Source organism: Podarcis raffonei, chromosome 8, assembly GCF_027172205.1.
Source record: "Podarcis raffonei isolate rPodRaf1 chromosome 8, rPodRaf1.pri, whole genome shotgun sequence".
NCBI lineage: Eukaryota > Metazoa > Chordata > Lepidosauria > Squamata > Lacertidae > Podarcis > Podarcis raffonei.
The window spans coordinates 31,922,333-31,936,035 of record NC_070609.1 but is presented as its reverse complement, the minus strand read 5'-3'; the positions used below and the strand labels follow the sequence as shown (position 1 = coordinate 31,936,035).

Sequence of the window (13,703 nt, the reverse complement as noted above, 5' to 3'; positions counted from 1 at the left end):
TCTCATGCTGTGCAACTTCTGTTGTGTGAATTCTGCTGATAGAGTGTGCACAAGTCCAAGAATGTGGCTATCTTTTCTTGAGGCTTCGTGTCGCTATAATTGCTAGATACTGCGTGACTAAGGGAGGTCGATGGATCGTCCGGCACCGAGCTTGGGGGCTCAGATGGACTTTATCTCCCTGGCAGTATCCCAACAGATCCAGGATACACCGATTCCGTGGAGGAATCAAGTGAGGGCCAGTTGTTGTGGCCCATTGTGGTCTGTTGAGACTGTGAGCTGTGTGGATCCAGGAGCACTTTTGAACAGAGTTTGGGTGGGCATATGCCAGGGATTCTTTAGCTGTGGTTCCTGCATTGCAGGAGGTTGGACCAGATGACTCTACAATTCTGTGATTCTGTAACATGTTCCTGCTTTGTCTAAACTGAAGCAACCATTGATGGGGTACAGCAGGTGCGTCTCTTGCTGATGCCCTCTCAGCACCACCAACACCACCCAGGCTCAGCTGCCTCACCCAGTTGTTGGTGGCATGGATGTTTCCATTGCCTTCTGATTTTTTCTTCTCCCTTTTCTTTTTATCATTCTTCAGGGGGACCCTGGGATCAATGGAATTAAAGGGGAGAAGGTAGGTGGCCATTTCCTTTTTATATGATCTCTAGCCCCTATTTTTGCTTTGGTTCAATAGGGGTCACACTCTGTAGTTGGGGGGGGGGGAGTTGTGCACATAAGCCCCACCACAAATGTCCTCATGTGTGCTCTCTCCCACCGCCTGCCTCGCTTAGTCCCCAACCTTCCCCATGATGTACAAGGAAAATTTGCACAGGGATTCTACTTGATGTTCAATTGAATTGAGATTATGTGATTGTGGATTCTGATAAAGCACAGTCCTTGATCATGAGATGCATTCAAGTGAATGTGAGTGGAATTCCTAGGCAGGCCTTCTCCTTTTAATCCTGGGCTTGTCCAAAGTTCTCTGTAGCCTTTGGGGAGTGCTTGCACACATCTCTGCTTTAGTTGTGATTAGTGGCAAGGTCTTAGACTGAAAGCAATCTTCACTAACAGCATCTTTTGCATGCCTGCAGATTCTCATTTTAGCTTGCAAACTGCAGAACTCCTTAGGGAAATACTGTTCATTTGTAAAAAAAAAAAACAGACAAACCAAAAACAGTGAGCGTTTTGAGTTGGGTAAATTTTGTATTCTGAACAAGGTGATGATAAAGTTTTGCTGATGAAAAGGAACAGGTTTTATACAGCTCCTCCATCTCATTGCCTTTAGCCAGTTGTTCCTCACTGCAGGTGACTAGGCATGTGGTTATTTACAAGACTGCTGGATACCTTTGTGCAAATTATTTCAGGCACATACCCCCAACCCCCACAAATGATACTTACCGCAAAGTCAATTTTGTAATTCGTGTAAACAAGGAGACCCGTGCATTTTAGGCTTAATGAAATCTACCCATCTATGTCTGTCCCAAACCAGCAGTTTTCCCACAGTGCAGGCAGTTGGGGTGGGGGAGCAGGCTTGTACCATATCCTGCAATCTGTATCACCATTTGCATTGTACTGGTTTGAAATGAGCTATTCCTCGCTAATACCAAGCATTGTGCTTCTTCTTCTTTGAGGGAGATCAGTGTCAGTCATGCAGCCCTGCAGCCCAGCATCTTCAGAAAGCACCCAAAGGAGAACCAGGACCACCAGGGATTGGCCTGCCTGGCCTTCCTGTAAGTATAGGGCCATTGTGCCTCTTGCCTTTAGTGTAGGGCACTGCAAGGATTTATGGGAAGAACAAGGGTGGAATGAGTAGCAGCGCTGAAGTGAGAATGTGAAATAACACAAGGGTTTCTAGCCCTCATGATCATAGAAAAGCACATGCAATCCCCATGGCAGTTTCTGTGAACAGGCAAGTCTACACAGTACAAACCCATTTAATCCTCTTCACTTCAGCCTGCGGAACTCTAGTTCTGAGAAGCATTCTTGATGATATCACTGAACTACAGTCCTCAGGGTTTCATGGGATGTGGTGGCAGTTTCAAAGCTGTTTGGATTGGTTGTGTGAACAGAATGTTCCAAATGAGAGCAGGTCTGATCTTAAGGTACTATCCTGGTTAAAACCACAGCCAGAACTTTTCCTGGTTCTGCCAACTCCTTCACTGAAATGATTCTTCTTACTTTTCTTTTATTTGCTTTCAGGGCAAAGATGGCCTTCCAGGGCTGTCTGGACTCAAAGGAGAAAAGGTAAGAGCAAATTTTCAGGAGACAGTCTGGTTCCGGAATACCTTGCTTTATCTCTGTTCCACTGCAAGTGTAATTAGCCAGAACTTGAGGATGAATCCAGTGATTTTTATCATAGGCTAATAATACCTCTGTAAAGATGCATGGTGCCTTCTACTCTCTCTCTCTCTCTCTCTCTCTCTCTCTCTCTCTCTCTCTCTCTCTGTGTGTGTGTGTGTGTGTGTGTGTTTCCAGGCCACATACAGTTTGTAAAAACAAACAAGCAAACAAACAAACAAACAAACGAGGTGAAACAAGAAGATTCCCCTTATGTCAGATTCATCTGAGCAGCAGTTTTCTTGTTTCAAGATGGTAGATCATTTGAGCATCATTGCAGCCATTTTCTGTCTTCAGCAACTCACCTGATCCTCTTTGTACCTAGGGAGATACTGGAGCTGTAGGACCTGCAGGCAAAGCTGTGAGTATGAGAAAGTTCTTCAAGTTTAGAGTGCGTTGGTTGCCCTCTGGGAGCTGGCTTTTGTGATCTGAACAGAAGTGGAAGATATGAAAACAAGAACAAAGTCAGATAATAAAGGGATTTGGGGGAGTTAATAAGTCACTGTCACTCAGGGGGGAAAAACAGGTAAGTAACAAACACAAAAACAGTAATACAGAGTTGCAGATCTGCAGGATGAAATAACAGTAAACCAGGGTACCAAACATCCAGTTCTTTAATATGAAATACGAAACTATGTGCAATTTTCTTTTTCTTTTACTTTGCTCGCTAGACAGTCTGGTGAATTGTCCCCTAGCATAGCTGCTAGACCTCAAGATTTTTATTGCATCAAGCTCAAAAGCTTCAGTTCATGCTTGAAGAGAAGCAGCATACTGCTCTTCAGTACATTCACATGCTTCCAAATTAACTCTAATAATAATAATAATAATAATAATAATAATAATAATAATAATTTATTATTTATACCCCGCCCATCTGGCTGGGCCTCCCCAGCCACTCTGGGCGGCTTCCATAAAAACCAAAAATACAGTAAAATATCACACGTTAAAAACTTCCCTGAACAGGGCTGCCTTAAGATGTCAGGTAGTTGTTTATCTCTTTGACATCTGCTGGAATGTCAGGTAGTTGTTTATCTCTTTGACATCTGCTGGAAGGGCATTCCACAGGGCGGGCGCCACTACCGAGAAGGCCCTCTGCCTGGTTCCCTGTAGCTTTGCTTCTCGCAATGAGGGAACCGCCAGAAGGCCCTCGGCGCTAGACCTCAGCGTCCGGGCAGAATGATGGGGGTGGAGACGCTCCTTCAGGTATACTGGACCGAGGCCGTTTAGGGCTTTAAAGGTCAGCACCAACACTTTGAATTGTGCTCGGAAACGTACTGGGAGCCAATGTAGGTCTTTCAAGACCGGTGTTATATGGTCTCGGCGGCCGCCCCCAGTCACCAGTCTAGCTGCCGCATTCTGGATTAGTTGTAGTTTCCGAGTCACCTTCAAAGGTAGCCCCACGTAGAGCGCATTGCAGTAATCCAAGCGGGAGATAACCAGAGCATGCACCACTCTGGCGAGACAGTCCGCAGGCAGATAGGGTCTCAGCCTACGTACCAGATGGAGCTGGTAAACAGCTGCCCTGGACACAGATTTGACCTGTGCCTCCATGGACAGCTGTGAGTCCAAAATGACGCCCAGGCTGCGCACCTGGTCCCTCAGGGGCACAGTTACCCCATTCAGGACCAGGGAATCCTCCACACCTGCCCGCCTCCTGTCCCCCAAAAACAGTACTTCTGTCTTGTCAGGATTCAACCTCAATCTGTTAGCCGCCATCCATCCTCCAACCGCCTCCAGACACTCACACAGGACCTTCACCGCCCTCACTGGTTCTGATTTAAAAGAGAGGTAGAGCTGGGTATCATCCGCATACTGATGAACACCCAGCCCAAACCTCCTGATGATCTCTCCCAGCGGCTGCATGTAAATGTTGAAAAGCATGGGGGAGAGGACAGAACCCTGAGGCACCCCACAAGTGAGAGCCCAGGGGTCTGAACACTCATCCCCCACCACCACTTTCTGAACACGGCCCAGGAGGAAGGAGCGGAACCACTGTATGACAGTGCCCCCAGCTCCCAGCCCCTCAAGACGGTCCAGAAGGATGTTATGGTCGATGGTATCAAACGCCGCTGAGAGATCCAGCAGAACTAGGAAACAGCTCTCACCTTTGTCTCTAGCCCGCCGGAGATCATCAACCAGTGCGACCAAGGCAGTTTCAGTCCCATGATGAGGCCTGAATCCCGACTGGAAGGGATCCAAATGGTCCGCTTCTTCCAGGCGTGCCTGGAGTTGTTCGGCAACCGCTCGCTCAATCACCTTGCCCAAGAATGGAAGATTTGAGACTGGGTGATAGTTGGCCATCGTGGCCGCATCTAAAGATGGTTTTTTAAGAAGCGGTTTAATAACCGCCTCTTTCAGCGGGTCTGGGAAGGCTCCCTCACGGAGGGAAGCATTCACCACCCCACGAAGCCCATCGCCCAGTCCTTCCCGGCTAGCTTTTATAAGCCAGGATGGGCAAGGATCCAGGAGACAGGTGGTTGGTCTCACTCGTCCAAGCAGCCTGTCCACATCCTCAGAGGTAACAGATTGGAACTGATCCCACTCAACTTGACTAGACAGAACTCTAGCACTCTCCCGCCCCGGCCCTGCTCCCACGGTGGAGTCTACTTCTTCCCGAATCTGAGCGATTTTATCTGCAAAAAACTTTGCAAAATCATTGCAGGAGAACATGTGGCCCATACTGGGCCCCGATGTTGCAGGTGGTTCCGCTAAATTGTGAACCACCTGAAAAAGTCTCCTGCTGCTGTTTTCTGCAGATGCAATAGAGGCGGAGAAGAAATTCTTGATGAATGGCAATGCCATGATGTGTCTCTACCACAAGGAATTCTCCAAATCTAGGAAAGGACCCCACCTCCTTCTCCTCAACCCTCACTCTCATTCTGTGCTTATACTCAAAGCTCAGCAGTTTCTCACTCCTCCTGTAATTCTAGGGAGTCCGAGGGACCAAAGGGGACACTGGAGATTCAGGAGTCAAAGGCGAAAAGGTGAGCAAAGTGGTATCAAAGCATGGAAGTGGCTGTGTAACTTGTTCAGAGAAGTGAGCCTTTCGTCTTGCTCACAATCTGTGGCCCTCTCCTCTCTTATTAATGTCCCTCTGTTTTGTATCACAATTCATTTTTTCTCCCCTGTAGGGAGAACCTTGTACCGAGTGCCCTGCCTCTCTGGAAGGTCGGGAGACCATGGTTTCCATTCCAGGGCCTCCAGGAGAGAAGGGTGAGCCAGGGCCTCCTGGTGCTGGACTTCCTGGAAAACCAGTAAGTGACCCTTGGCATGGACCTCCTTTGGAGAGGAGCAAGGGGTGGGGCAATAAAGCTAGAGGGAAGGTGGGTCTCATAGGCGAAAGAAAATGTTGCATTGCAGGGGGTTGGACTAGATGACCCTTCCAGCTCTACAATTCTGTGGTTCCTGGGGCAGGTAGAAAGGTTTTGTGAGTCTATGGCATAGTACGTTCCTCTTAAATTAAACAAACTGGTGCAGAAGCTCAGTGTAGAAGATAAACAGAGCTGAGAATTGGGAACCAATTTCTAGTGGGCTTCTCTTATTAGGCTGCCTGGCAGACTTGATTTGTTGGAAGGGGTCTTTGTGGCAGAATCCAAGGGGCCAGTGAAGTTTAAGCAGAAAAGCTTTTTCTCTTACATTGCTTGCTGTACTTTTTCAGGGAAAACCCGGGGAATCTGGAATGAAAGGTCAGAAGGTAAGAGAAGTCCGCCTGCTGGAGTGCTTCTTTGTGAGATTACATAACCCAAGGGGGTTGGTGGCCAGAGCTGGCTTTGGAAAGGGGTGAGGAGGTCTGTCATTTTCACACTCCTCGAGACAAAACCAGAGGCACAGGAAATGCATCTCTAGGGAGCAAATATATTCTCATTATATTTACACAGTATAATTGGAAAAGCAAGCTACAAACAAAGTACAGTGATCTATAAAAAGTTGCAAAAGACCAGAAGGAAACACGAAAATCAAATATGCATGTGGTGCAATAGGAGGAATGTCAACACCTGCAGTCCAACACAGGTGTAAAACTGCTAAAAATCTCATCAGTGCAAATGAATCCCTTCTGTGCCACATCGGGCCAGTTCCCGAAGGGGCCCATAGCAGTTCAGTTCCTTGCTTCTACACGTAATAAGGCTTTGGGTACTGGGGCTGGAAATACCCCCGTCTCAGTACTTGTAGAGCCATTTCCCAGTCAACGTAGAGCAGTGGTGAGGAATCTTCAGCCTATGGGCCTAATTAGGACCACTAGGTCTCTCCATTTGGCCCACAATGTTGTTTTGATCAAGCCATGCTCACCCGTCCTACACCTGACAACTAATGTGGGGCTAAAAGCCCCATGCACAGTGCTTTGGGAACTCCAATGATCAGATGATTGTCAGAACGCTTGTAGACAGTGCTATGCAAAAACAGCTCGCCTGGTGTCATTGTGCCATCGGATGATTGACAGGTGGGGCCACCCAGGCATGACCTGCAAGGGGTGGTGGTGGTGGGAAAGGTAAGGATCCATCCTGCTGGCCGGACCCAGTCCCTTTTTCTTCCCCCTGCCCCTCCCCCAGGTACAGAAGACAATACTGGGCTACATAGACAAATTTCATGGCTCGGTATAAGGCAGCTTCGTGGACTATATTGACCTGGGAGTTATGTGGGTTACAGGTGTAAGGCTTTGCAAGGAGGACAGGGTCATATGTTCAACAGCATGAGAGACAGCTTTCCCCAAGTGCGGCTGTGCAGAATGGCCAGGAGGCAAAGGAACGTATGGCTGGGGTTTTTTTTGGGGGGGGGGGAGTTGATTAAAAGAATTGTTTAGAAGAATTTCATCAAGTGAAGGTTGCCAGGCAAGGCCAGGAGAAGCAGCACCTTTTGAAATTGATTTTACACAGCTCTTGAAGGTACAGTCTACCCTAGGCTATAGTGTTGTAACCACCAGTAAGCATCACTGTGTGTCACAGTGTGTTGCCTACCCACAGCCACTAGAGGGAGGTGCGCACCCCTTTCCCAGCAACCACATTTAGGGGGGCCATCACCACACAGCCTTTAAGTTGCCTGGCAACCTTGTATTTGAATTCTTAATGCTTTAACATCAGTTTCAGCAGGTGTTAGGAAGGTTAAAAATGAAATTAAGAGACCCTATTTGGGTGCTACGTATTTGTGATGCCTTACAACCACCAGCAGAGAACCACAGCCTCCATGTTTCCTAACAACCACTGCTCACAAAGCCCAGTCCTATCTCTACAGGCTACTTCAACACAAGAATATAGGAAGCTGCCTTATATGGAATCAGATCATTGGCCTATCTAGCTCAGCACTGTTTACACGGACGAGAAGCAGCTCTCCAGGGTTTCAGGCAGGGGACATTCCCAGCCCTACTTGGGGATGGCACTGGGGACAGAACCTGAGTGCTTTTGTGGGCAGAACAGGTGTGCTACCACTGAACTATGGCACAAAACAGTAGCAGATTATTGTTATATTTATATCCTGCCTTTCCTCCAATTACCGTATTTTTCACTCTATAAGACACACTTTTTCCCTCCTAAAAAGTAAGGTGAAATGTGTGTGTGTCTTATGGAGCAAATGCATGCTGCGCAGCTATCCCAGAAGCCAGAACAGCAAGAGGGATCGCTGCTTTTGCTGCGCAGCGATCCCTCTTGCTGTTCTGGCTTCTGGGATTCAGAATACTTCTTTTCTTGTTTACTTCCTCCAAAAACTAGGTGCGTCTTATGGTCTGGTGAGTCTTATAGAGCGAAAGATACAGTATCTCTCACCTCGCCCTCAGTATTATCCTCACAACAATCCTGTGTAGTAGGTTAAGTTGAGAGACGATGACTGACTCAATATTATCCGCACAACAGCCCTTCGAAGTAGGTTAGGCTGAGAGGCAGAGACTTGCACCTGGGCACCTGGTATACTTTGATGCTGAATGGACATTTGAATCTGCCCCACAGTTCTCATCTGTCTCATGAGCCACTACATCCCACTGGCTCTTGTAGTGTTGTGCCACAAATACAAGGGTACTCACAAAGAGCAGCAGATTTTTACTTCATAAACTAGGAATGGAACCATTGTTTTGTGTGATTTCTACTGCATAAACAAGGCAGATTTTGGCGTAGTCTTGGAAGTCCTAGCAAAGAAGCTAGAGAATTCCTCTCCCCACCTCCCAAAAGAAACCCTTTCTGCCCACTGCTTTTGGCTGCCCCTGAGTTACAGCACATGGTTCAAGTGGGCCTATGAAAACAGCCACTCCAGTCTGTATCCCTTGTTTCTATGATGCTGTGCCAAGACAATGGGCTGCCTTTTGAAGATGGTTCAGAAACTTCAGGAAGTGAAGATTTCAGCAACCAGATGATTGACTGGGACCTGGTGGTCTGAGAATATACCACCAATTCTGGCCAAACGGTGCTGGTGGCAGATTGCCATTTGTTCTAACATGAGTTCCCCCATGGAAATGCAGCAGGGAAAAGAAAAATCTCCGCTCAGACACAGATCTGGAAATCCCTGACCTGTGCCTAAAAAGCATGGCACAGTGTGGATGAGCTCTGTATTGAAATCAGCATCTTTCAGACTCTCTCCACTTTAGTATATAACCTTTACTATTATTTGGATCTCAACTATGCCTTGAGGTTGGGTAAAAAAAAACAGGGAGGGTGAGAGGTCTAGTTTGTCATTTTTATCTTTTTGATATGTTGTAAAGGTAAATAAGAACAAGTGTGTATAAAAATCTATCCTGTCTAGGGTGCTTCAGGAAGCCCAGGCGATCCTGGCATACCAGGCACAGCAGGTTTGCCTGGTCTTTCTGGTGAACCTGGAGTCAGAGGTCCATCAGGAGCTAAAGGTGAAAAGGTGAGTAAGCCCCTTGTTGGGGTACAACCACCATGCTGCCAGGAGGGACCAAATGTTTTTGGAACAGGGTGTGTGCACCTGTGCAAATAACCAAACTCATCCTAGGGTGAGCTTTCTCACCTGTACAGTGGAACCTTGATTCTCAAACTTAATCCATTCTGGAAGTCCGTTCAACTCCTGAAACATTCAAAAACCAAGGCATGGCTTCTGATTGGTGCAGACGTCCGGAAACAATGGCCAACAGCTGCATTAGACGTTTGGCTTCCGAAAAATGTTCAAACACTTACTTTTGAGTTTTTGGCATTCGGGAGCCAATTTGTTCGTCAGCTAAGCCATTCGAGAACCAAGGTTCCACTGTATTGCCCTGTCAACCAGTAGTAGTATTTTACTGCACTTGCAGTAGTAAAATTGCCATCTGCAAACAAGGCACTGAGTGAGTGGGAGAACAGTAAAAAGAATGGTTGTTATCACCATTATCTCCCCCCCCCCCCTCTCACCAATGCTCTGGAGAAATGCTACATCTAAGGCAGTGGGAGGTGGATACAAATTGGTGGCTGGGCCACTGAAAGAGGAACTGGTGTGTTGCTGCTGCTGTTGGTAGAGACTTTTGAAAAGGGAGAGAAAGGAAAATGCCCATTGCCATTGCTAAGGATGAGCTGCTCCTCTGATGCCAAATTTTGTGTGCACACCTCTCTGATTCTTTTTTATCCTTTATTTTTTATTTTTTGATGCAGAGAAAGAGGTTCTCCCAGGTTCACAACAAGCAAAAAGGGCCACAAAATTTGGAGCCCGTTTAAGTTCATCCCTAATTCAGCTTGGTTCATATCAATTATTGTGTACCTGACCACTAGGCAAATGGTCCTCATGCATATCTCTCAGTGGGGTGGGGTGGATCAGAATCCTGCTTGCTGTCCCGCCCCTGACTGCCCTGCTTTAAAGTTCATGTTTGCAAAGAGGAGCCTACACACACAAACGTCTTTTGCATGATCCAAACCATCCTATGTGGCAGGGTGTATGCCCATAAGCACACATGTAAAGAGCTAGCAGACACAATTGCAGCTTGCTCCCTTGGTACGGCCAATGACTATCCACATGAGCCTCTGGTCTTAAGTGTTTACATGATGGAAAATTTTGATTAGGGATAATGGGGTAGGATATCTGGAACATCTAACCTGGTCTCCTGTTTGCTGACATATCACTCTGCATTCTTCCCCACTCTCACCATCCCGGCCCACAGGGTGATGCTTGTGACTCCTGTCCCACCCTCAATGGAGACCTCTCTGGTGCGGTTGGGATCCCAGGAAAACCAGGTTCAAAAGGAGACCGTGGACTTCCAGGTGTGGGACAGCCAGGCAAACCTGTAAGTAGTTTTCTGACTGATCAAAATAGTGGTGCTGAGAATGCCAAATTCAGAATTTAGTCTGATAGTCTGTTTTAAGATTGGTACAGTCATTAACTACCATTACTTTGAGTTATTTATGTGAACAAAACTGAACAAGTCAGGCTGCATCCCTAGAACCAGATACATTTGTGTTTGTATAATAGATTGGACAACTGTTGCATGACCTTTTAGCCAGTTTAGATACCTGTGGGTATCACAAGCAGGCATGAAGGTGGAAGGCCTTTGCCCTGCTTCCAAGTTAGCATCTGGTACTCAGGTACTCTGTACATTTATTTGTTTATTTACAGCATTCTTATATCACCCATTAATAATAAGTTTTTGGAAATTCCATGCAGCTACGATAGCTGTTGACTTTTGATAGATCTTCCACAAATATGTCTAATCCTTTAAGATAGCACAACTTGCAATAACAACTTTTATAAGTTAATTACGTCTTGTGTGAAGAACTAATTCCTTTCATCCGTCTAGAACCTGCTGCCAGTCACTTTTATTGGATGACCCAGTGTTAACTGCCTCATTTTTATTCCTTTAATTAACTGGCTCGATTTACATTTCACAACACCTTCACAAAGGATCTCAATAAAAGATCTTCCCTCAGTACAGGTGACCGTTTCTGTTCAGTATGAGCATGTCAAATAATTATAATTTTAAACACTAGCATTCCTTGGTAAGACAAAGGAAGACATCTTTGTTATTTTAAAAGCAAGTCATGCTCTAACCCTATTAAGTTTGTGAATATAATATCGTTTGTGAGATAACCGATGATGACGGCAGTATGGCTCTGTTTTCACAGATACTGATCTTCAAACATAATTTGAAACAATATGAATACCATTGTTCGTACTGGGAGTCTCAAGAGATTTGAGAAACATATTCTAAGCACACCCCACAATTTCATAAAAGCACAGGAAAGGCAGAGAATTTGCAACAGGGTCTCTGAATTCAGCATCTTGAAAATCTCATTTAAAAAAGAATCAAGTTTCTATCCCTCATGGTGATGAAGAGAGGCTTGAAAGGGTGTAGGCAATGTCTATTCCAGTGTTCAGAAGAGTAGGGTTGAAATGGTCCTGCACTGAGCATGGCATTATCCCTTCCTGCAACTAGCTGAAGCAGATGAAATTATGCACACTAGGGAAATTATGCAAATGTTCGTGATTTATGGTGGTTCGTGATTTATGAAGGTTGCATAATTCTGTTCTTCTTGATGCAAAATTAGAGTGATCAAGATGCAGAATGATGTTATCTTTTGGTTGTTCATGACAGCAAAAATATCCTTTCACAGGATGAGGCTGGAATAAGAGCCTCATATTTCTTTGCTTTACAAATATCCTTTTTGGAGTACTTTTTAAGAAGTTATTTTAAAAAGTTTGTTTCACAAAGCTAGTAACTTTCTGATAGACCAGTATAGTTTTTTTAAAAAAAATCTGCAGCACTGAAAGGTCTAAAAATGATTAATTGCACCCATTAAATTTTCCAGAACTACTCATTTGAAATCGAATGTCAATTTAGAGCAAACGCTGACTGTTTTAGCTTCCTCGGATAAACAGCTAGCTTTCCCCCTAGCTTTCTAGCTCAGAACTATACAGCAACTGAAAACCTGCTGTGAACTCATAGAAGGTAGACAATACGTTCCTCTAAGGCAACAGAATATGGATCAGATGTGTTGCAACCAGCATGAGTGATGTCTGGGGGGGCTCTAAATTATTCAGGCTAATTCTACTGCGTCTTCCCTCCTCTCACCACCAGGGAAAACCAGGACTTCCAGGAGTTCAGGGACCTCCTGGCTTTAAAGGACTGCAGGTGAGCAAGGGCATAGCTGGACAGGGCTTTAAATGTACGTCGTTTGCATGGACAGATGGGGCCGCTTTCTCCCAGGTACTGCTTAAACCTTGGCGTGGCTACCTATTTTGACAGCCAGGCCCAAGAGATAAGAGGAAGAGTGAGTTGCCATTGCTAACCAGCCACAGAAGGTGCTCCACAACCACCCAGTTGGGGTAGTGAACAAAGAGGATTAAGGTTGCGGTGCAGAGATGCAGGAGGAGGGAGCATAAGATTCCAGGGAGGGAGATAAGGGGAATCACTGAGCCAAGGCTGTTGGCTCAAATAGCTATGACTCAGGTGTGCTTCATTCATTGGGTGGTTTGGTGATGTCGTGTTTCCACTAATCTGTCTGTTTCATCTTTCCAGGGGGAGCCAGGTCCTCCAGGGATAGGAATCCAAGGTCCAGAAGTGAGTATGGCCAGTGTGTGAATAGTTTCTGCAACCATGTGTTGTGATTAGAACAAGACCCACCCACTTCTCTCTTCTTTCTCAGGGGGAAATTGGACAGAAAGGCTCACCTGGCAATCCTGTAAGTAGAATCTCGCCTTGCCTTGTTCAGCCACGTTAAGACAAGTCAGCCACAGTAGACCTGTCATGCCTAGACAATGACTCAGAGGATCCCTGAACCAGGCTCTGGTGCTAACATAGAAATTGGTACTCACCTGGAAGCTCTTAGGCTCAGGATCCACGCAGCCCTGATGACCCAGCAGAAAAGTCCCGAGAGGAGCAATGTGGAGTTAACTGCTTTGCAAGGGGTTATGACCTAGCATGGAAATTACCACTCATTTGCAGAAGGCTCTTCGATATTCCAGACAAGGGGAACGAGCTGGGGTCTGTGGCGGAGTTTTATCAAAGCTCATTTTCCTTTTCTCAATAATCCTTGTATGATTCCCCTACCCAGAGACCTCCAAATTTGCCTTGTCGTTTTAGTTGCAGGTATAATCAACTCTGCCCTGAATGCATAGGAATAGCCAGAGGGTAGGGGTGGGGGCAGCAGCTCACCAAAATCAAGTAGATAAGTAAAAATACTTCACTGGCAATAAGTAGCAATAATCAGAATGTTTGAAATTGAAAGGCTCACTACGGTCACTTGGAGGATGATTTCTCTGAGCACTTAAGGTCAAAAGAAAGTAATTTAAGCAACTCTTGTTGAGAAATTTCATTCTGAATCTGCTAGACAGAGCTAGACAGAGGATGATGCCACCCCCAGAAAAAAAATTCTGGCTATGCCCATGCCTGAATGTGTAGACTTCCTTCACCATGGCAAGTGGAGGATGCCCCAAAGGATGGCACACAGAACATATCTAGACCCAAAACTACATCAACT

The 13,703-nt window shown here is 46.0% G+C and overlaps 1 protein-coding gene across 4 annotated transcripts in view; it reads left to right on the top strand.

The window, feature by feature from the left end:
• The window catches only part of COL16A1 (collagen type XVI alpha 1 chain), a 125,514-nt gene that overhangs the window by 71,329 nt on the left and 40,482 nt on the right, over nt 1–13,703 (top strand). For all 4 annotated transcript variants that reach the window (XM_053398952.1, XM_053398949.1, XM_053398951.1 and 1 more), the window contains 12 exons: nt 587–622; nt 1,620–1,718; nt 2,188–2,232; nt 2,651–2,686; nt 5,256–5,309; nt 5,457–5,579; nt 5,984–6,019; nt 9,046–9,153; nt 10,391–10,513; nt 12,302–12,355; nt 12,743–12,784; nt 12,870–12,905. In XM_053398952.1, coding sequence (XP_053254927.1) covers nt 587–622; nt 1,620–1,718; nt 2,188–2,232; nt 2,651–2,686; nt 5,256–5,309; nt 5,457–5,579; nt 5,984–6,019; nt 9,046–9,153; nt 10,391–10,513; nt 12,302–12,355; nt 12,743–12,784; nt 12,870–12,905 — 792 coding nt within the window. The remainder of the gene's footprint in view (nt 1–586; nt 623–1,619; nt 1,719–2,187; nt 2,233–2,650; nt 2,687–5,255; nt 5,310–5,456; nt 5,580–5,983; nt 6,020–9,045; nt 9,154–10,390; nt 10,514–12,301; nt 12,356–12,742; nt 12,785–12,869; nt 12,906–13,703) is intronic.